At 33.5% G+C, this 22,050-nt stretch overlaps 5 protein-coding genes and 1 non-coding gene across 6 annotated transcripts; 1 reads left to right on the top strand and 5 right to left on the bottom strand.

Moving 5' to 3' along the window:
* The first annotated feature begins 4,567 nt into the window (after window positions 1–4,567).
* LOC105179124 (putative WRKY transcription factor 53) lies at window positions 4,568–6,414 on the top strand. Its single transcript, XM_011102721.3, has 3 exons — window positions 4,568–5,190; window positions 5,284–5,412; window positions 5,580–6,414. Exons 1-3 carry the CDS (start codon window positions 4,868–4,870, stop codon window positions 6,193–6,195), a joined length of 1,068 nt encoding a protein of 355 aa, XP_011101023.1. The 5' UTR covers window positions 4,568–4,867; the 3' UTR covers window positions 6,196–6,414.
* A 426-nt stretch (window positions 6,415–6,840) lies between these two features.
* On the bottom strand, window positions 6,841–8,606 carry LOC105179123 (uncharacterized). The gene is made up of 3 exons (XM_011102720.3): window positions 8,060–8,606; window positions 7,448–7,465; window positions 6,841–7,348 (listed from the first exon to the last, which is right to left on the bottom strand). The coding sequence occupies exons 1-3, from the start codon at window positions 8,601–8,603 to the stop codon at window positions 7,218–7,220; spliced, it is 693 nt and encodes a 230-aa protein (XP_011101022.2). The 5' UTR covers window positions 8,604–8,606; the 3' UTR covers window positions 6,841–7,217.
* A 1,571-nt stretch (window positions 8,607–10,177) lies between these two features.
* Window positions 10,178–11,005, bottom strand: LOC105179122 (agamous-like MADS-box protein AGL61). Its single transcript, XM_011102719.3, has one exon. It carries the CDS (start codon window positions 10,868–10,870, stop codon window positions 10,373–10,375), a length of 498 nt encoding a protein of 165 aa, XP_011101021.2. The 5' UTR covers window positions 10,871–11,005; the 3' UTR covers window positions 10,178–10,372.
* Window positions 11,006–12,038: 1,033 nt separating this feature from the next.
* On the bottom strand, window positions 12,039–17,183 carry SEH1H (Transducin/WD40 repeat-like superfamily protein). The gene is made up of 8 exons (XM_011102718.2): window positions 16,909–17,183; window positions 16,472–16,583; window positions 16,120–16,220; window positions 14,411–14,488; window positions 13,624–13,779; window positions 13,184–13,296; window positions 12,597–12,723; window positions 12,039–12,362 (listed from the first exon to the last, which is right to left on the bottom strand). Exons 1-8 carry the CDS (start codon window positions 17,065–17,067, stop codon window positions 12,231–12,233), a joined length of 978 nt encoding a protein of 325 aa, XP_011101020.1. The 5' UTR covers window positions 17,068–17,183; the 3' UTR covers window positions 12,039–12,230.
* Window positions 15,173–15,288, bottom strand: LOC148787643 (small nucleolar RNA snoR104). Its single transcript, XR_016066262.1, has one exon. It is a non-coding gene; the product is annotated as a small nucleolar RNA snoR104 (small nucleolar RNA).
* Window positions 17,184–19,777: 2,594 nt separating the features above from the next.
* LOC105179157 (Avr9/Cf-9 rapidly elicited protein) lies at window positions 19,778–20,599 on the bottom strand. The gene has a single exon (XM_011102757.3). It carries the CDS (start codon window positions 20,529–20,531, stop codon window positions 20,055–20,057), a length of 477 nt encoding a protein of 158 aa, XP_011101059.1. The 5' UTR covers window positions 20,532–20,599; the 3' UTR covers window positions 19,778–20,054.
* Window positions 20,600–22,050: the final 1,451 nt, after the last annotated feature.

Raw genomic sequence — 22,050 nt, 5'->3', positions numbered from 1 at the left:
AAACAATTTAAAATATTTTTAAATGTTTTGTATTTTTTTTCGGTAAAGGTAAATTTCATTAAGTAAAAAAATTATAACAGTACAATACATCTTGCTTAATCTAAGCGGTTTCCTCGACAGGCCAATGAATCCACCATAAGCGATAAAGCGCACAAGTGCTAATAGCAGTAGGTAATTCTACACTAAGAATCCTTTGCTGCACATCTCGAACCATCAGCGCACCCACAGTGCGTGTATCTCTATGTACTCCATCAAATCGCCTAATGTTGCGTTCACGCCAGATATGATACATACACGAGGCCAAAAGAGCGCGATAGGCCGTAGAAACATAGTGTTTGCCGCTCCATCTGCGAGTAGTCCATAAGACATCAGTAGCCCAAACTCGATTGGGCCAATCAAATCGAAGTGTGCATCGAATCACCGTTAAAAAAGTTTTGTATTTTGTGATGTGATCTCATGCCATTGATGTTTTGTCCTAAAAATGGGCAATTCTGTCAATTTCACATCTTATCCCTTATAATAACTATAAATATAAATACACTATAAAATAATCAACACAATAATCATCCAATAATTCATATAAAGTAAATAAGTTATTACGTTATCATCTTACCAAATATTTCAACATTAATCATGAAATTATCTATCCTCCCTTAATCTCATCCAACCAAGTAAATGAGGTCTAAGTACACTTTTTAATCAATTAAATATATTATCATGCTAGGTATATTTTTAATATCTTGATGGCCAATAATGCTTGCTTGAAAACTTGAAGTGATAAAATCAAATCTTAACGTTTTGTGAACAGTATTATAAATGATACATTATTTTAAAAAAAATTATCGAAAAAGAGTTATTTATGAATTGATCTCAATAATTCTAAATTTATTAATAAATTTATGTGTAAATATAGAAAATAAAAAATGAATTTAATTCAATTTAAAATTTAGTTTTTTAAATATTTTATCTTAAATAAAAATGCAAATATTATTCAACAACATTATAAAGGAACAAAAAAAAGTTTTGAGTCTAAACCTACCCAGACCCAAAACGTCAAGTCCAAAATACTGGCACTTAGTCTAGAGGCCCATACATTGTGTTTGGATTTGTGTTTTAGTGTTTTGTTTTGTGTTTTGAAGATAGAGAGAGAAAAATATATATAAGTAAGTGTGTTAATGATATGTTTTGATTTGTGTTTTGGGGTAATTTAAAATATTTTAAAATAAATGGTGTAGGTTTGATGTTGGAATTTGGGAGACAAAAATCACTGTTTATTTTGTCGAATCATATATATTTTTATATATAAATATGTATATATACAAATATTTTATGTTTATTGTTGTATTTTTGGAGACAAAAATTACTGTTTATTGTCAAATCATGTCTATTTTATATTATATATAAATGTCTATATATATTATATATAGAAAGTTGAAAAATAGAAAAACACGCAGATAAGGTGTCAAAACACAAAAACAAACATTGAGTGTGTTTTATTTTGTCTCAAAAAATGCGAAGATACGAGTCCAAACAGAGCCATAGGGTCTTGAGAGGGTTAGGTAGGGCCTGAGTATTATTAGATAGAACGAGTCTTTCATGGATATGAGTTTGTGTAGGCTTATCCTACCCATTGACACCCCTATTAATATAGAGAGTGTTTGATTAAGTTTAAACGTTCCTAAGATGTTAAAAGTTATTTGTCATTTTTTTTTATAGGAGTTTATAAGATTTCAAAATTAAAATGTTTTGAATTTGATAAGATTTTTTTAAAAAAGGTAAACTTCTCTAACATTTTTTATAACTATTGGAAAATTTGCAGTTTCGGGTATGAAACAACGTTTTGAAATATAATAATCGAATTTACAAATCAAAAGCAATAAAGGCACGTTGGAACAAATAATATTTGTAACAGTTAGAAATACAATTTATGATAAGTAAATTAAATAGTAAACTTGCAACGAGAATTGTATTGTAACACTTTTCAGTCCAATGGTAATCGTAAATTTAACCGAATCGCAGAATTCATTATTTGCCTTGAAGAAAATATATGTCACATATCAGTAGTGCACCGAGTACAACGTAATTTCTTTCAAAATAAGACGGTTGCAATTTTTTCGATTTTAACACTATAACGAAAAACACATCGATCAAACACTCAAAGACACTTTACAACACATAAAGATAGCTTATAATGGCCTTTTAATATCCAAATGTAACATTCAGCCACTAACGACAATCAATTTCAGGTTTTAAACCTGAAACAGAAACTTCAAGAATCAGATTTGATTTTAAAAACTGTTTGAATTAAAACAGAATTTTCAACTGGTAAAAATTCGAATGTTTTGCTCCAAAAAAACATTTTCTCATCTTCTTCTTCTCATTTTCTCAACTTAATCTATGAATTTCATGTAATTCTTATTAAAATTACAACAATAGCATCTTATAAAGGTCTGTATAATTAATAATTCATAAGACAAAAATAACTTCGTTACTTTGTTATATTCAAATTTTACCATTGGCATAATTCACAGTTTCTAAATAACAAAATATTCTCAGTTTGTGCGCATAATTGTGGTAAGTTTATCAATAAAAAAAACCTTATTATGTCAAACACGCTAATATTTTGTATTTTATCCAAACGCTTTAATAACTTATTTTTAAAGTAAAATCGAATATCTTATAAGCTTCTAAAATATTTTATGAGATATAGAAGCTTATAAGATATTTTAAAAAAAATTAGCCCAAACACTCTCATAGTCTACTTTTATATTAATATTTTGTTATTTATTTTCTTACAATATATTCATTAATTTAAAAGATGAACGTATTGCATCACTTTTTGAGTTTGAATGATATCTGGGGACAGCATAAAATTAACAAATAATAAATAAATAAATAAATAAATAATACTAGTTCGTATAGTTGAGCAGTATTTGTGCCTTTTTCCAAAAAGAATCTTACAGAGTATTTGATAGCATTTAGGATCTTACATATTTCTTTCATTTTTTGCTATACTAATTATAAAATTGTCGTTATTATCATTTAAAGTGGTGGTGGCTAATTCAAAATTTACTATAAAGGACCATAATTTATGAAAAATAACAATTTTGGCCAAAAAACACTCTAAGTTGACTGCAACTTATTGGACCAAAATTACTATTTTTCATAAATTACAGTCCTTTATTGTAAATCTCAAATTGTTGTGGACTAAAATTACAACCACCCCTATGTTAGTGGACCAAAATTGCATTAGTCCCCAAATAAGATTCATTCAAATATCATTCTTTTAGCCCCAGATATTTCATTAATTACAGAGTCTTGAAATCTTATCCTTATTACTTGATTATTGATGGATACATATTTTCTTACAACAAATCATTAATTAAATACGAAATCAATAAATATTACCATGACAAAAATAAATTCCGTCATTAGTAAACTTAATTAACCTTAATCACCTAATTAGTTGTAATTAAATATGAAGGCTTCTAGAAACTTATGGAGAATCAATTTTGTTGGCATTGATAGCCACAAAAATGCTATAAGCAGTCGAAATCAACGTACAGTGTTCAGATTACTATTATTTTATGAATAATAATAAATAAAAATTACAAAACTTGTCGAACAATACTTCAATAATATGACTGATGATAATAAATAAATTACAATAACTTATATAAAATAAAACTCATCTCAAACTTATTAGATCTCAATTATAATTCTAACTATTAAACTAAAATATTATTGATTTAATCATATTACTTAAATCTGTTGAGGTCGGAGGGCAAAGAGGAAGAAAGTGGGGTAATTGGGTGAAACGACGTCATCTCAACACGACAAGGACATCATCGGTCCACCTTTGTCTGATTTATTGAATGCAATCCAATAACGCGGAATTCGACGATTCTTAAGATCGCTTTTTTAATAATTAATAATAATATTGACTTAATATTATTATTCATTGAACACATGACAACTTTTCTGCCTTTTGAATCGGTCAGCAGTTGGACCTTCCACTCTCGCTATGCGTACGGCACCCACACCCCATAGGGTTTGTTCCGTGCATAAACATTGCTCGTCCCTGCTCTTCTCCTCCTGAAAAATACCCATCTCAGATCAAGTTTGACCCGATTGAACCAATATCAGGGCAAGTATAATTATTTTTTTAAAATTATATATGAACTGACATATATTTGATTCAAGTTTGATCCAGTTTCGTCTAAAGTACAAAAACAACTATTATTCGAAGCAACACATAAACACACATACAAATTGGTGATATTTGAACCCATAACCTTATAATATGACTTCAACTTGGCTGTCCGAGAACACTTTTACCAAACAATTTATGGCAATGACCACATAATAAACACAAAACAGTAATAACCACATAGCAAGAAGGTTAAACTTTAGATACAGCGCAGTTTTACCGTATTTGTTACTCTTAAACATGAAAAGGGGAGACCATTTGAAGGTTTGAATCGGTCAGTACTCCTTATCAACCCTCCCTCACCACATACACTTTCAATAACTGGTCCACAAGGAAAAAGAAAACTCGTTCTCGGTCAAATTCCAATTCTCCTTTGCTCCAATCAATGCTAAAAGGTTTGTTTCTCTCTTTAAGTTCAAATGCTTCTTCACTTTCCACTCCATCAGCTTCACCTGCATCTCCCTATCCTCCCCTTATATATAAACCTCACCGTCTCGACCAAGAAGCATCAAACTTTCTCAAACCAAATTCATTACTCAGAAGGGGAAAGAAATTCTGGGCCCTTCTCATTTATGAAGAATTCTGCTTCTGCAGCATAGTTTTCCTGAACGCCGGGTGTCGTCTTTGCTATAAAACTATAGGCACCAAAAGATAGAAATGGAGAGTGCATTTACTTGGGAAAACAAGGCGCTGATCAATGAACTAACTCAAGGGTTGGAGAAAGCTAAGCAGCTGAGGATTCATTTGTGCTCGACGTTTCCCTCTGAAGCTCAGGATTTGCTTTTGCGGAGGATAATATCCACTTTTGAGAAGGCTTTGATGATTCTGAAGTGGGGTGCATCTGTTGGACAAGCCCAAGAGTGTGCAGCGCTACCAGCGGCACGGGAGTGTTCCGTATCCATGGATGGAAGTCCAAGAAGTGATGATATGAACAAGAATTTCGGAGATCATCGCAACCATGGAGATGTGTCAAGGAAGAGGTAAATTTACATGTAAATTGATGATTGTAGACACTTAAGCGATTAAAAATATTGGAATTTTAACTGAAACTTTCTGCAATTATGGTATTACAGAAAGTCGCAGCCTATATGGACAGAGCAGGTGAAAGTTAACTCTGAAAATGCACTTGAAGGACCTGGAGATGATGGATATAGCTGGAGAAAGTATGGGCAGAAAGACATCTTGGGAGCTAAATATCCCAGGTACTTTCTCTTTCTGTTTTCCCACGTGGAAAAGCACAAAATCCGGAAACAAAGACAGAGAGGACATACAGAAAAAAATAGTGAAAGAGATTGGGAGAGAACATTTGGATACCTTTGCATTCATGTGGTTTAAAAAGAATCTAATATAAGTGTACCCATGATTACAGAAGCTATTATCGATGTACATATCGTCTTGTTCGAGATTGCTGGGCAACAAAGCAAGTGCAGAGATCAGATGAAGACCTCACCATATTTGACGTCACGTACAAAGGGAGACACACGTGTAACCAGTCCATTAATGCAGTTCCACCACCAGCATCACTAGAAAAACGAGAATTAAAGAATAACAATTCTCATTACCAATTAGAACAACAGAATCAAACACTTGCAAATTTCACAGCAAACCTTAGAGTCAACACTGAGGAGTTGGATATCAAGGAGATGCCAACCCACTTCTCCTTTCAATCGACATTTGCATGCCGTGGCAGAGAAAATCACTGTTCTCCCATTTCTGCTCTTGCTGATGACAATCAACTCGGCACGTATTCTCCAGTGTTTTATTCTCCAGCCACAACAGAATCAAATTATTCTTCAGCAGCAGCCAATTACCACACGAGAAACCATGTGGAAGCTCCTATACAACAGTCAGAAACTGATACTGCAGACATAATCTCTGCACATGCATCGACAACTAATTCTCCAACTGGAGGCATGGAGTTCTCAATTGATCCAGTATATCTAGATCCAAATTTCCCATTCAACATCCCTGGATTTTTTACATGAACTTTTGAAGTTCATAAAAGTGGACGATAAGAGCGAAGGATGTGGTTTTGAAACCATGATATGATCCGTAGAAATTTAAAATTAGGGAGAGGCATTCTGTAGAAACTTACAAGATGCGATAATATACTAGTCAAAAACTAGGAACTAATTGTGTATCAAGAACAAGTTCTTCAGTATAGTTTTCATGTATAGAAAGAGTGGTTTTGGACTTTCAGGTAACAGCCTCTAGTGATATTAAAGCAAAACCAATAAACAAACGCCAAAACTTTTTAACTTGAGTTTAAGGTTTCATATGGACAAAATAAATTGAAAAAACTTCCAGAATTGGCAGATTTCAACAGGTTCATCCCAGATCAAGCAGTGTATAAATATTGAAATACTTACAGATCATTACATGATCTCTTGTATCTCATATGAGAAGACGTCCTGCTTAGCTTTTAAAGTCCACCATTCAATCAAAATGATGATAAGCAGCAAAAAGAACAAATTACAAGAGCTACAGAAAGGACTAAGGAATGAACATGCCTTGTGAAATAGCTTAGTAGGTAAGATTCTATAAAAACAAATACCAATATGATATTTATCATATGTCAGGTTGTCTAAGATTGTTAATGAGGTAAAGAGAAACTATCACAACACAGAAAATGATAAACAGAGACCATTTACAATATTGGAAAGACAAAAGCTGCACAGGAAAGTGCAGAAAATGGAGAATCAACATATAGATAAAGCTGCAAGTCCTGCCTTATCCGAGAAGCCCATTTATCACAGTTGAAGGTGTGATATGTATGATGTCAGCCATTACGCATATGGATTATCTTGGAGACTAATTACACAGGATAATAACAGAATTTGTATGCTAGAGTATCTATGAAGATGAAGTACTTGGCATCTCATTAGGACAGGGGATGAGGGTCCTCATCTCCAACTCAACCATAAGCATCATAAGGTTACATTCATCACCTAGATCGATGACTACTCCTCCTCTTTGACTCAGAGGGAAAGCTTGAAGTGTTCCCATTTTAATCTCTAGCTTTTCTGAGACCTGCCCTTAGGCCTAACACAATGAATATGTTGGTGAGAGTAAGCAGTGACTCAGCTCCACCATGCAACCAATCAACATTGGACAAGGATGTTCCATACTGCACTTTGGCTGTTCCAAAGGTGAAAATTTGGAAATGTTATGAGAAGATATATAATTAATACATTTATCCAGGTAAGAAATAGAAACTGTTGTATAGAACAAAGTTACCATAAATTCCTGCCGGTACTGCACAGCGGGGGGGCAATGTAGCAGAGACAGATGACAAAAAGTTAGTACATGATTGAAAATTATGCTTTCTCACATAAAAACATATGGACTAGACAGCAGAAGTTATTTATCGAATTAAAGAACTAGACCATGTTTTCAAATTTGAAAGGGTGACGCCTGACAGGAATTCAAAATGATTTTCCCGGTGAGGAATAAAGAAAACTACGGAAAATAACATAGCATGATTTATTTATAAATATAAAGGAACGCAAACCCGAATTAATCACTTCATGAACAATAAAATGTTTTTCATTCTGATTGAAAATGCCAAAGCTCCAGTTAAGTTACAAGTTCAAAAATCATCTTCTCATTCCAGCTAAATTGCATAAGCTGAATGAAATAACCCATCATTCTAAAATCCACCCTTTCCTGTACCATTAAACACACTCCCAAAACACCCAATCCACTCATCAATACACGAGACACCAATCTTCAAGACAACAACAAACACATTCCACAAACAGAAACAAGAAATTTTGGCACTGCCCACCATCATCAGAATTATACAAAAACCAAAGCCATCATTCAGAATGAAACAAGAAAATTACTTACTTGTGGCACCAACAAAGGCCAACAAGAAGTAAAACCCGAAAAGTGTGAGTCTCGGCGCAGACTTCGATTTAGTGATGAAATACAAGAAACCCAGATAAGGAAACAGAGAGAAGGCGAAGAGCTGTGAGGCTATGCTCTGTGAATCAATGTTTGGCGCCCATGGATCCACTGGCAACAGAAACCCATTACAAACAATCGCCTTTCCCTTCCTATACAATCCTGTTCTTCCATTTTCAGTTTGAGCCCAGTACTTGAGCTCCAACTGCCTCTTGGGTGTGAGCATGGTTTCTCTGCAATTGCTCCAAGGCTGTATTTGGGAATTATTATCTTTACACAAGAATGAAGAACCCATGAGCAGGGGCGTCCTGAGCAAAGGATGAATTTGCACAAAGGTACCCATTTTTCGTTTTCCGGGCAAATGAACTTCAGCTTCTTCACTTGTTCTATAGCACAGAATTATGGATGGTAGATTGTTATCTCCATTACAAATTGAACAAGCTGAACTGATTTTGGACGCTTTACATAATATAGCTCTTGTTGGCATGATTTCAATGGGCTTCGGTTCGGCCCATTTCAGTTGAAGAAATACTTATTGGCCCATTATTACAAGTATTTTTTAGGCTAAAATATATTTTACTCCCTGTATTTTATTAAAAAAAATGAAAAAACCTCATGTGTTTTAAAAATAAATTAAAATTTCTCTTATATTTTTTAAAATTCAACAAAAATTATATTTTTTGTTACTAATTAGCGAAATATGTATTACACACGCTCCTTTTGTATTTGGGGATATGTTTAATTATTTATAACCTTATTTTTTGATTTTTTTTTACCAAAACACCCTCATTGTATTTATATATTTTACATGTATATATTTTTATTTATTTAAGTGATTTTTTTTGTATTTTTATCTATTAAAAAATAAAATATTTTTTAAATATATTTACTTAAAAAATATGAGAAAATTATATAATTTTTTAAACTTTATAATTAAAATTAAAATATAAATTAAATTATATTTAAATTTAAATAATCTTTATAATTGTTAAAAACTAAAACTTTAAAATTATAATTGTTAAAATTAAATTTTTTTAATTAACTAAAATATATTTAATTATTATAAATATATTTAAATAATATGATTAAAATTACTATTTTTTTTAAAAAAAAATATAGAGCGACGGCCATCGCGATCTCCGTCACCCACATAAAGGCGACGACATCACCATCGTCCTCTTTCTCGCTGTCGCCAAGATTTGGGAGGAGAGCGAGGGTGGGGAGGCGGGGGGGGGGGGGGTGGTGTTGCAGGTGGTGGGGATCAATTTTGTTTTTTTTAAATAATATTTTGTTTTAAGATATATATTTTTAATCAATAAAATATCATTTCTTAATTTTTTTTATAAATTTAAAATTCAATGGTTAAGATTATTTAACGCTCTGATATAATCAATCCAAATTCAATGGATATTAAAATAAAAAAATAATGTATATTAAGTAAGGTATAACGGTTATTATAAAAAAGAATTAATAGATTTAACAAAAATAAACAATTGAGCTACATTTAACAAAATAAAAAGAGGTTTTTTACCATTTTTTAAAACTGAAGAGGTACTCTTTTGAACTTTTGTAACCAAATTATAACACATACAGAATAGAAATTGAATATTATCTCATTAATGGATTATGATTTATATTTCAGTATCAAGTTAACAAATCTAAAGTACAAAAAGGTTAGGCCTTGTTTTTTATTTCATTTTTTAAGCTGGTCACTTTTAATTCTATATATCTGCATAATTTTTTTTTTATCATATTTGTTTAATTAAATAAAATAAGAAAAGAAAAAGCCAACTGCTCAAACTTAATATAAGGAAAGATGCATTAATCAATTCACATTTTGTCTACCAAAAATAATTTCTCTAAAGACTTGACCTCTTAATATATAGTATAGTTTATAAATTGATTTCTCTATTTTATATCATTAATTAAATGAATACATCATATTTTATTTTCAAATTTAAATACACAAATATTACAAATTTTATGCACATGACATATATGTAACTTATAATATAAGAGACATTATAATACTATTAAAATAGAATATTTGAAGGAAAAATAGAAACAAAATTAAATAATTTGAGCATAAATGTGTATATATTGCTATTTCCTTGTCTTTTCCTGAAAATAAAAAATTAAAATTAAAAAACAAAATCTAAAACCTAACGAGTATGTAGTATGTTGGGCGAAAGAAACCCGACTCAACTTGACTTCCTTCAACTCCAACGGATCAAGCAACCACTGTTCTACTCGAACTCAAATTCCCGCCGCCTCCGCCTCTGCTTCCGCCGCCCGCGCCTCCACCGTGCTCTTAATCTCCCTCACCGACGCTTCCAACTCATGAAGTTCACTCAAAGCTAAATTTCTCACCATCACATCCCACGCCGGCCGGTGGTTCGCCAGCGCCTCAGCGATCCTCGTTTCCGTCTCCGTCAATGGAGGCGCCTTAACCTCTTTCTTCTCGGTCCCGCCACCGCTAGCATGCAGACATGTTTCAACGTGACTATCCTCGTCTTCCGTAACCAAAGTAGAATTAGGATCGGCGAGATAGCGGCTGACGACGTGCTCGACGGAGGGGTGGCCGAAGCCGAAGACGTTCCCGGCCTTGGAGAAGGTGATGACAGCCGCCTCGCCGCCGCACAAGCCACACAACTCTTCGGCTTTCTTGAACAGGCCGGAACGCCGTTTTGTGAAGGTGGTGTGGCGTTTTGATTTATCCTGGATCGGCTTGATTTCCACCCTTCGCCTCACCATGATTTCTTCCTCTTGCGTTTGTTTTATTTTTCAGGATGGATTTGTGAATTAGGGATTACTAGGGTTTCTCTTTTCCCTCTGATGGCAGACGGAAGAAGGAAGTTTTATGGCGTATGGATTTACGCTGCTCGTCAAGTTACATACATATATGACTTACCTTAATTTAAAAACTTATTTTTATTTAAAATAAATACGATTCAAGTTGATAGCGAGTCAACCCAAATTTATTTATTTTCTATTTTTATAATAAACTAGAAAAATCATTAAATAGCTAAATAATAATAATTGATAAAATTAAAATAATTCAATACATTCAAATTCCAATTACAACACAACTAACTTGACAATCATTTTAAAATAAAAAAAATACTTGCAAAATTAGTTTTCGAACTATCATAAGGGCTTCGCAATAAGACATAGTTTAATTATCAAAGTTGAGAGCTCTACTAACATGTATGTATTACTCTATTTTAATAGTAGTTGGTCTACTGTAACAGTAAATATTAGTTAGTTATATATATTTTATATTGACAATTGACGTATTAATTATTAATAATTAAAATTCGAATCCACTATATAAAAAAAAAAAGAAACTATTACTAGGGTTTTAATTATTAAAACATCCATTATAACAAGAATTGAGTATGATTTCCGATAGAATAAATTCTTATAAATTTCTAGAAAAAAAATCATCAAGATCTTAAGTTGTATCTCGAAATCTAATGTCTACGTTTAACACCGTATAGATTTCAATACTAATTTTTTGGTATATAGACGTATTTATAGTCTCTAAGATTATTATATTCATAACCTTACCGTAAATGATAACATGGGTTCTTCATTCTTGGGTTCTTCATTATTATTGCTAGTCAGCAGTCCCCTCGGAGGAATACACATAAAATCACTGGCTTACAATGACATTTCAGCCCGAATTTTAGTTTCTAGAACTCATCAACGTGTTAGAAAGTCCACAGAAGCTATAAGACAAATGTGGTACATAATTCCTCATACAAATTTCTTATTATTACGTGCTCCCAAGTACGATGGATTTCCTCAAGATTGAAAATTCAAATTTCAAATTAAGATAGTTTAGGTAAGTTGTTTACAGTTTATAGTATTTTGATTAAATAATATATTCATAATTTTGAATCGAAGACGACTTCATCGATTGATATAAGGTTGTCCGATGATATGGGACGAACCACTCGCTTGTCTCGGTATAATACTCAGCAAGAATCCAACAGTACGTAGATTATACAATTATGTAGGAGCAATACAACAAAGTATCCCCAGACTCTAAGCTAAACATGATATATGTGAGAACAGGGATGGCTGCTATAATCCACACACAAACCTCTACTTAACTTGCAGGTGTCAAAACAGCTTGCTCGTGCCACATGCCGTTTAGGTTAGATTGCCACAGCCTGACCATGCCATCGCTCCCAGTAGTAGCAAGTGTCGTTCCACTCATGTCCCATTCCATCTCCCACACCTATCAATTAACCAAAGAGATAAATGAGATGTTTATCATACCTCAATGGACAATGACTCAGCTATTTGATAAGTTTTACTAGCAAATTATTGAGTCACCATGATTAATATTTTTGAACTCTTCATTTTTGTTTTCTTGAGAAGGAAAGTTTGTGTCATTTTGGTTTTTAATTGGTTTTGCCTAGATTGCCGATATGTCTTTTAGCAAGCACATTACAACATGGGTTGTTAGTACCTCACTGTCATGACCGGAGAGCGTTGCCAATTTTTGGGCTGAGAGCCTCCCATCAGCATCAGGATTTGATCCAAGGTGCCAGATCGAGATCCCCTTCTGAGTGGCAACGGCGATCAGTTCATAAGGCCTGAATTGAAAATGAGACAACAATTTATCAATATTTCTCAGTTTGTAACAAAGTTAATCATCTTCTTTACATTAACCTTTTTCTCATATATGCAATCAATACAAAACCCATGTGTTGTCCACAAAAACCTCTTCTTAGGATGTTCCATGTTCAAGAATGTGTGCAAGAGTGTCTGTTTGTGTTTTTTTCGATTTCTCTTTATACTTCTCTTCTTAAATGTCTGTTTTTGTATATCTGTTGTGGCCGTTTCAAGCAACATATTGCGCTAACATCTAAACTTCACCAACAATATTCAAGCCTGGCCCATCTCTTACATCTTATAAATACTGAAATGTAATAGAAAAGGATAAGAAAAACCTTCTGTTTCAAGTTCGTTCTCTAATGTGGCATTATCTATGCATATAGCCAGCTGACTGACATAAGAGAGAAATGGGTTAACACTTATATCTTGGTACCTCACCTTCCTATATTTGGTGCCCAAGCAACTGCGGAAACCTGATCAGTCTTTTCCTCAGGCAATGAAAGCTCAGCAACTGGAAGCCATCTTTGATGATCCAGGTCAAATTCCCAAACCTGTTGAATGTGGAATATAATTAAGCTCCACATATGCTCCCAGGAAGTTAGTACTACCATAGCTGTAGCTAACATTACTGAAAATTAGAAGATGGCAGTTACGGGAAAATATGTCTAGTACTTAAGCACTTGAGGATCAATAGTGGGCTAACCGGCAAAAGAATAGTAAAATGAAAAACAGAAGTGAAAGTACGCATGCACTTCATGCAGAATCCTATCTTCCTGGGGCCATCAACAATAGCAAGTAAAATACTACACTTATTGCCAGATTATCATGATGCATACAGCACCTGACAGATTCAAGTTGGTAAAAGTTGAAGCCTGCACCTTAGGAGAATTTAGGGCTGGAACATTTGAGCTAAAGCCCAAAACAAAGCTTGACTGCTGGACTTCACTTCTTTGTGGATTCCATGAGATGGACGCGGACACGCAAGAAGCATGCCCAAAGTTGGATACCAAATCAATCACATTTTGAAATTCAGCCTACAAATTTGAAACAAAGATTCATTGATCAGTGGAAAGCAATATTCTGGGGAAAATCTGAACCAGTATACCACCAGCAAAAATGGCAGAAGAATTATCACTTTAATTTTCTCAATTAAGGTCAAAATGGAATGTCAATTATGAATCCAGAGATTTCCATGAGCCATCTGGACATATAAGGATCAAAGTGGTCAAGAATAACCTTCTTTCAGAAACTAAGTTAGAAAACGTCAATCCAAAAATAGTTAGGATCATATAAGCTCCTTAAAAGGCTAAGGAGATCCTATCAAACTTCTAATTTCTGGACATATTCCTTTAGTTGACCAATTAAAATTTCAACTGTTATCTTAATAGCTTCATATTCTTATTTCATACAAACAATTCAGATTTTTTATTTTCAAGAAAGGTGTCATATCTTATTGAAGTCCAAAAACATCTTATAAAATATGAAGAACAAAAAATCTCTGAAGACAGTATAGATATGAACTAGTACCTAACAAGCTCAATTTAAGTGATTGAAAATATAGAAAAGCTCATACTTAGTGAAATAAAAAGTTTGAAAGATACGGAAAATGCCGAGCAAAACATCTTGTACAAGATGTACAACTTCTGAAAGCAACAACAGAAACACCTGAAGCTGCCACTTCTCAAGTTCAAGAGTATCTAGCAGCTCATAGATTTTTATTTGTCCATCTGAATATGCAGCAACCTGTGGATGAATCATAAGCAAAAAAAATTAATGTAATTGGCAAATCATAGGGCATTTCAGGATGATGTGTCCTTCCCAGGTTTGATTTGAGGTCTAGTTTCAGACAACTTAATAATAGGAATACCACAGAAACTTTTCAGTTTTAGCCATGGAGCAGCTGAAGAAAATAAACAATCAAAAGAGCAAGCACACACCAAAGGATCAAAGAACTGCATAGAAAGTTAAATCAGGATTATGAAAGTTGACCATTTGAAATGCGGATCTTTGAAAGTATGGTTCTCACAAAGTACTAAGTCACTGTACAGATTCTAAGGACAAAAAATGATAAAGCAAGAGTACCAACCAACTCACAACAGTTAGAATGACATTTACATTATCTGCTTTACAGTGAGAATTTTTCAGTCTTGAAGCCTAGATTCTTAAAATTCTATATGGTGCATCTCATAATATCATTGAGAGGAAAGGAAGGGGCTATTAAAGGCATGCAGTCACTTCAGCGGTTAACGCTGTAGATGCTGAAAGAATGAATAAGGTTGGATAAAATTCTTCTCCACACATCTTGTCAATTTAATATTTCTATTGCCTTGAACATAAAAGGAACCAACAATCTGACATAAATACAGACAATTGGATCACAGCAAAAACACACTTATTCCATTTTTGGACAGATGTTAAGTTCATGATTTATGTACCTCATCATTGACTTGCAGAGCTTACTCAGGCACTGGAAGAAAATGAAAATACAAGATTCATTCTAGGAAGGTTCTATCAGGTAGCATCACAGCTTCCAGATGCTCCTCTTCTTTCCTTCCGAACATCTAAGATTTATATTTCCTCCTCCCTCCTCACAACCCTCTCTTCCCTTCAATAAGAATGCTGAGTGTTGGCTTGTCGACAGGAAACTAGCTATAAACCTCCAATGCACAAAGATAAATTTTGAGGAAAGAGTTAATGCTTTACGACCCTCATCCAATAGAGGCTGCAAGATGTGGTATTGGAAATTCTGGTGAACTTAAGTGATGAGATTAAACTAGAATCACATGGAATAAGATGATCATAAAAGATTTAAATTTATTGTCTAACTTTGAAGGTAGTGCTTGCCAGAACAAGAGGAATATAAGTATGAAAACAGCAGACCATCGATATATATGAAGAAAGGATTTACAGGATTGAGTTAGAGTAGAGCTTCCAAATTCAACATAGTCAACCTTCTTTCCAGTACCCTCTCATTGATAACAGAAAATGACCAACATAGCTTTTCAAAAGCAAATTGCAGAATTTGGCTTCATAACCAATCACCTCTGTATGAACAATACATTTTTGCAGGATAAGTTTGACTACTCTTTAAAAATTTTCAGTAAGACATTTACTCACTTACTCCACTCACTGAAAGTACATACTGAACTTGCCAACTTTGACAGGAGAAATCTTACTAGATGAAGCAACACAAGTACAAACAAATGCAAACTATATCCACTACTGCAGAAACCATGCAAAGCCAGTTCTAAGCAAGTAATGACACAACTAACCAATTTCAGACACGTTTCTTGAGCATCTCCTAATTGAATATCAGGAACTTGACATGTGTTTCTATCAAAGCACAGTTATAAGCAAGTAACGACCAAACTAACCAATTTCAGACACGTTTCTGCATCTCCAAATTGAATATCAAGAACTTGACTCGTGTTTCTATCAAAGCACTTGCACAACTTCCAGTGATGCCCTTCAGTATCTAAAGCATAAGAAAGCAAATATGCAACCTTCAGCCAGGAGGTAAATATAAGATAATCAAAGGATAATTCAGTCTTTACTTATTCCCCACATTCATTAGCATAAAAACCTATCTTGCATCCACTAAAAGTAAAAAACAACAAAATTCAAAATCACAAGAATTATTTATGCAAAAGCTGATCATTCTTTTGTCTATTTTCAACTATAACAAACCTGTGGAGTAAAAACTAAATTGGCAAGTTCAGTAGGTACCTTCAGTGACTTCCTCCCACAAAGACAAAGTTCCATCAGCACCAATGCAAGCAACTGCATCTCCATACTCCGGTGGGACCCATACAACTTTCAAAATGCTGCTCTCCTGGACCTAATTGCAGACCAGCACCACGCAGGCCCAAATCCATCAGAAAATACTGACTTCCTCAGTAAGCCACACCACGTAAGAGTAAACCGAAATACATCCAAAACAAACATCTTGATTACTAAAAGACTGGTCACCATTCAGCCCTTTCAATATGACATAACGGAATATCAAACCCACCAATCAAACTAAAATCAGTAAACCACAAGAAAATCCGCACCAGAGAAATTGCAACGCCAAATGCACCGAAATTTACAATAATAGTAAAAAAAAAAAAAAAAACAAACAAACAAACATTAGAGAGAGAGAGAGAGAGAGGGAATTGGGTGACCTTAAACCTGGATGTAGAAATGAAGGTTGAAGAAGCTGGGTCAGTAGAATCATATATGAGCAAGGAACCATCAACCAGTCCTGCTGCCAATCTCTGGCCACTATAATTCCAAGCTGTGCATCGGGTGCCTTTATCGAGTGTCAAAATGCTTTTATCCATCTCTGTATCCCGCTATCAACAAATCATGTATCGCTTTAGTATCAATTGTGGGTGTTTCTCATACAACCCAACAGACAACTCAAGTGTTGTTTTTGGCTCTAAAACCCTAATTCAATTGGGGTTCTTTTAGAGAATTCCTTTATTCAATTTAAATTAATGTTTTTTCCAGCATGAATTTGTTATGCGTCCGGCCCACAGGAAAACCCCAACACGCCCGACTACCCCTTTAAAATAGCCCAAAATAAGTATTGGACAATCATATTGATCAAATCAATCTCCTTTTTGTCTTAAACTCATTTTTATTTTTATTTTTTAATAAATCAGTTACAATCAAATCACACTGTAAATTTCAATCACTAAATGTTGCAAAGTTTTAAAAATTACACTTAATATCTATAAAATTTGCATCTGTCTAACAACTAGGTCTCTCTATTAGTTAAAATTCACTGAATTTGTCGATAATAATAAAAAAATTGAATAAAAATTGATATTTACCCTAATTGACTTATTACTAACATCACATATTATAACTAAATTATCTTTATAACAATGAAAATATTTCTCCCCCACTAAAAAATACTTAATTTATGTTTTTGCAAACACTCCCCTGATTCCGACACTCTTTTCTCTTGTGCTTATTGGATTGGAATTTGAAATAGGGAAGTATAAATGCTGTGGCTGGAAAACTTTTTTGAATTGTAGTTCCGCCAATTCGAAAAATCGTGCGGACAACATTACGTTTGGACTCACACGCTCTTACTCTCAGTGTTTATAAATGTTGGCATTTATGGATATTGATTTTGTGAATGTACCTCATGTCATATATAAATTAATGTTGTGCTTTTCATATATATATATATATATATATATATACATGCACACTACAACTATTTTCCAAATTTCCAACTACTGTGTGCACGTAGGTTTGAAAAATAAATTTAATTAATTAATAATCGATTGACATTAATAAATAAAAGCTCGTTTGAATTTGATCAAACTTGAAAGAAATTTCATGAATCAAAACCTCCTGTCAATTACATTAGTATACGTATATATGAGTTGTCTTAGTCCATCATTTAAGCTTCAGTTTGAGGTTCAAATGCCAGAAAATACATGAATATTTATCTTATGTTTAATAATGTAATAAACGATTCTCGTCAATGTATATACATATATACGCGTAGTCAACCTGGTTGACGTCCAAGCATCCCCTCCCCAAAATCGCGATGGATATTTGATCATTTTATCTTCGATTGTTGTAGTCTTTTTTTTTAAGTGTTACATCTTCAATAATTTTAAAGGGGTTGGATTTTTTATTTCAAATCCAATTACACCTCCTATTTCATCTAATATACCCACATCATATAATTAATATAATTCTCTTCAACAAACTAGATTATAGTAAAAAATGTAATTTACCCCCTGTATTAATAGAAATGAGCAATTATTTACCCCTTATAAAAAAATAAAACAGTAATTTATCTTTTATATTATAAAAAATAGAGTAAACCTTGGATCTAGTGGTGCATTACACGCGTTCTATATGCATTTGGGCATAATTTTTACAAATAAAAATATTATTGTATATATATATTATTTAATATATTAATACATATATATTTTGTAAAAATAATATTTAGTGATATAATATATATAAATATTTTCCTTTCTTCTTCGACGGAGTGTTGCCAGGTTGCGCTCGCCCCCGCCCTACCGCCACCATCCTTCCCCTCGCGCCTTTGTCGCCGCCGCCCTCCGTTGCCGCTCCCCCTCCCCCTTCCATCTTCCTCTTCTGCCGTCGCCACCTCCGCCATCCTCGCACCCAGATCCGCCGCCCCCTCCTCCTTCCTCCTTCCTCCTCCCCCATCGCCACCCCCTTCCTCCGGCCCCTTCCCTCGCCTAGATCCGCCGCTCTCCTACGGGTTTCTCTCTCTTTCTCTGTATATATCAATACATATATATAAATAGTTTTATTATAAAAGTATAAATATAATATATAAAGATTTAATTGTATATAATTTATAATTTTAAATTTAAATTGTTGATTTGAACAGATAAAATCTACACCATTGAGTAGTTAAATTTGGATTGTAGATTGATCAAGATCCAACGGTCATTAAATAAGGATACACACAAAGCACATCAAGAAAGTAAATTGCTCTATTTTTGATAACACGATGGATAAATTGCTTATTTACGTTAATACAAAGATAAATTGTATTTAACCCCTAGATTATACAATCATAGTGCATATATAATTATATACAGTGGATATGTATATATTAAACGAAATATAAATGTAATAAAGTTTCAAATAAAAACAAAAATTCAAACCAAAAGTTTCATGTATAACCAGACAAGTGACCTTCACAAATTGGAACACCGTGTTATTTTTTTTATAAATTACAATGAGCGTGGGATAATTTGAATTTGAATCCAAATCTTGTCTGTCAGCTCAATCAAATGTTGATCAGCAAATTAGAGCATGGCTTGAAAATACAACATATAAATTCTAATGTTAGAACTATTTTTTGTATGCATAAATATCAAATAATATGAAGTATAAAATTTATATTGTACTGATATTGTGTAATTCATATTACAGATATATATACATATATACTTTAATGCTCGATTCATGTAAAAAAACAAAACGACCCATTTAGGATTGGCCAACAGGATGGTTGGATTTCAGAATGAGAAATCACACTAGAATCAAGAACATGAAGTACTCATAGCTAATAAATATCACTACTTGTTTTCAGACAATGAAGCGTTCTAATCCAAATCTTCATTACCTCCGTCAACTTTGAGTGGTTTCTGCCCGGAAAACCACATAGTCAAAGGACAAAGCTAAAACCCATAATTATTTATGGTCAATTCAACATTCCCGGCCAAAAAAAAAAAAAACAGAAGGCTAGCTAGCTGCTGATATTCGGACACCTGTACATATATAACTAAACAAGCAACCAAACATGCCCTAATCATCAGGAACAAGATACACCAATAGAAGCGGCAGCCGTAAACCTATCCGACGCGGTTCTTCTGACCAAAGACCTCATGATTTCCGGCGACACCCCGTCGAATTCCGGGCTTTCTGGAATCGTGGAAAGCGGGCCCGACCTGTCATAAAACCCTCTTCCAAGAACCGCGTCGACGTTGTTCATATTGCTACTGCTTTTGGGCCGGAAAACAGCCCGGATCAGCCTGTGGAGAGAGCGGGAAATCTTCGAGGCGGGTTTCTTGGTCGGAGGCGGCGGAGGAGGAGGACGGCGACCTGATAAATGGGGCATTGAAAGGGTTCTTGAAGCTATGGCTGAATCCAGCTGTTTCTCGAACGCTTTCAACTCAAACGAATCGTACAGCGAACTCCCACAGTCCCATATTACGTGATTGATCTTGACTTCTGATGATGATTTGTTTGCCAACTTTTTCTGCTCCGTTACCTCTGCTGCTTTCTCCATCTTTGGAAATTAATGAAGATTGATCGAATAGAGATTTTGGGGGGGGGGGGGGGGGGGTGGTTGAGTTTCTTTGTGGTGGATGGAATTCACGTCTCTTGAATATATACCACAATTGCTTGCATGTGAAAAGGGCATTTATGAATGGTCATGGGAGTAGGTTCATTACAGTTAATTTGAATACAATATCTTCGAAGATTATGTATGTATGTATGTATTCTTATGGAATAAGAAAACCCTTATTATTATTTTTTAAAAACCCTAATCATTTTAATACATATATACTTTTCGACGTATATATTAATATTAGTACTCTAGTGGTTATTACCAAAAAAAGAAACCTCTATACTTATTGATTATTTATCCACGTTTATAGACAAAATTGTTAGTATATTGATTTTGTATCAGTTCATTAAATGTATAATTAAATTTAACAAAATTTTCCCGTGCGTTCTTTATTGGACGTTAAAAACTCTATAGTATATCACGTTGACTGGAGATAAAAACATAGGATTAAATACAATTCCCTTCTAGTATCTTCTGTATTTTTACGTTTCAGTCATTTATCTTCTAAGGATAGCAAATAGATCCTATAATTTTTATTTTTTTTGCTAATTTGATCCTATAGTCGGAGTTTACAAATATTGCTGAAAAAAACATGTTCTACAGGTCTTTTAATTTAGGGTTTTTGTTCATAAAATTGATATTTCCACTGATTACATCATAATTATATATAAAATGAAGTACATGGCTTGAATACTAAAGTAATTTCTTGAAATGATGATAATGGTGGAAAAAATAAAAATTGAGATGTGATGGGCGTACATATGTGGAGGATACGGTGAATAGAAAAACAATTAATGATGAAACCTTCAATTTTAATATATATGAAGAAAATTGACTTTACTGTTTTGCTGCGGACTTTACACGGCGGGGTTGAAGTTGAACCGGCTCCGGTTCGCACTTGAGAACCTCACATGACTTCAATGTGAAGATCTGGATCTCTACACCTCATTCATCTTTATTTTATATTTAATTCATTTACCCATCTTTAATTATAAAGTGGTCCAAATATATAGCTGGATTTGAATGAAATATGCATCAATTACTTAGACTTTAAAGAAATTGACTCGCACGACATAGGTGAAAATGCTTACTTATTTGGTGCGTTCATTAACTTATGATATCGTACCTGTCATGGGATCTCGATTTTAATGATAAACATGTAGTTTTGGTCCATTAATATAGGGGTAGTGACAGTTTTGGATCTGGTCAATATCAAAATTTGAAATAAAGAACCGTAATTTATGAAAAATGACTACTTTTGTTCAAAAAAATTCTAATTTGGCCGTAATTTTTCATATAGCCTGCACGTGACACCTAGAAATTTAAAATTTTTGATAAAATTAAGATTCTTTAGACTAAAATTGTTATTTTTTTTCATAAATTATAATTCGTTATTTCAAATCTCGAATTAACATGGACCGAAACTGCTACAACTCTTATATTATTGAAACAAAAT

Source organism: Sesamum indicum, linkage group LG6, assembly GCF_026168435.1.
Source record: "Sesamum indicum cultivar Baizhima isolate 11 linkage group LG6, ASM2616843v1, whole genome shotgun sequence".
NCBI classification, from domain to species: Eukaryota; Viridiplantae; Streptophyta; class Magnoliopsida; order Lamiales; family Pedaliaceae; genus Sesamum; species Sesamum indicum.
The sequence above is the reverse complement of the archived record's forward strand: the minus strand, read 5'-3'. Positions and strand labels throughout refer to the sequence as shown.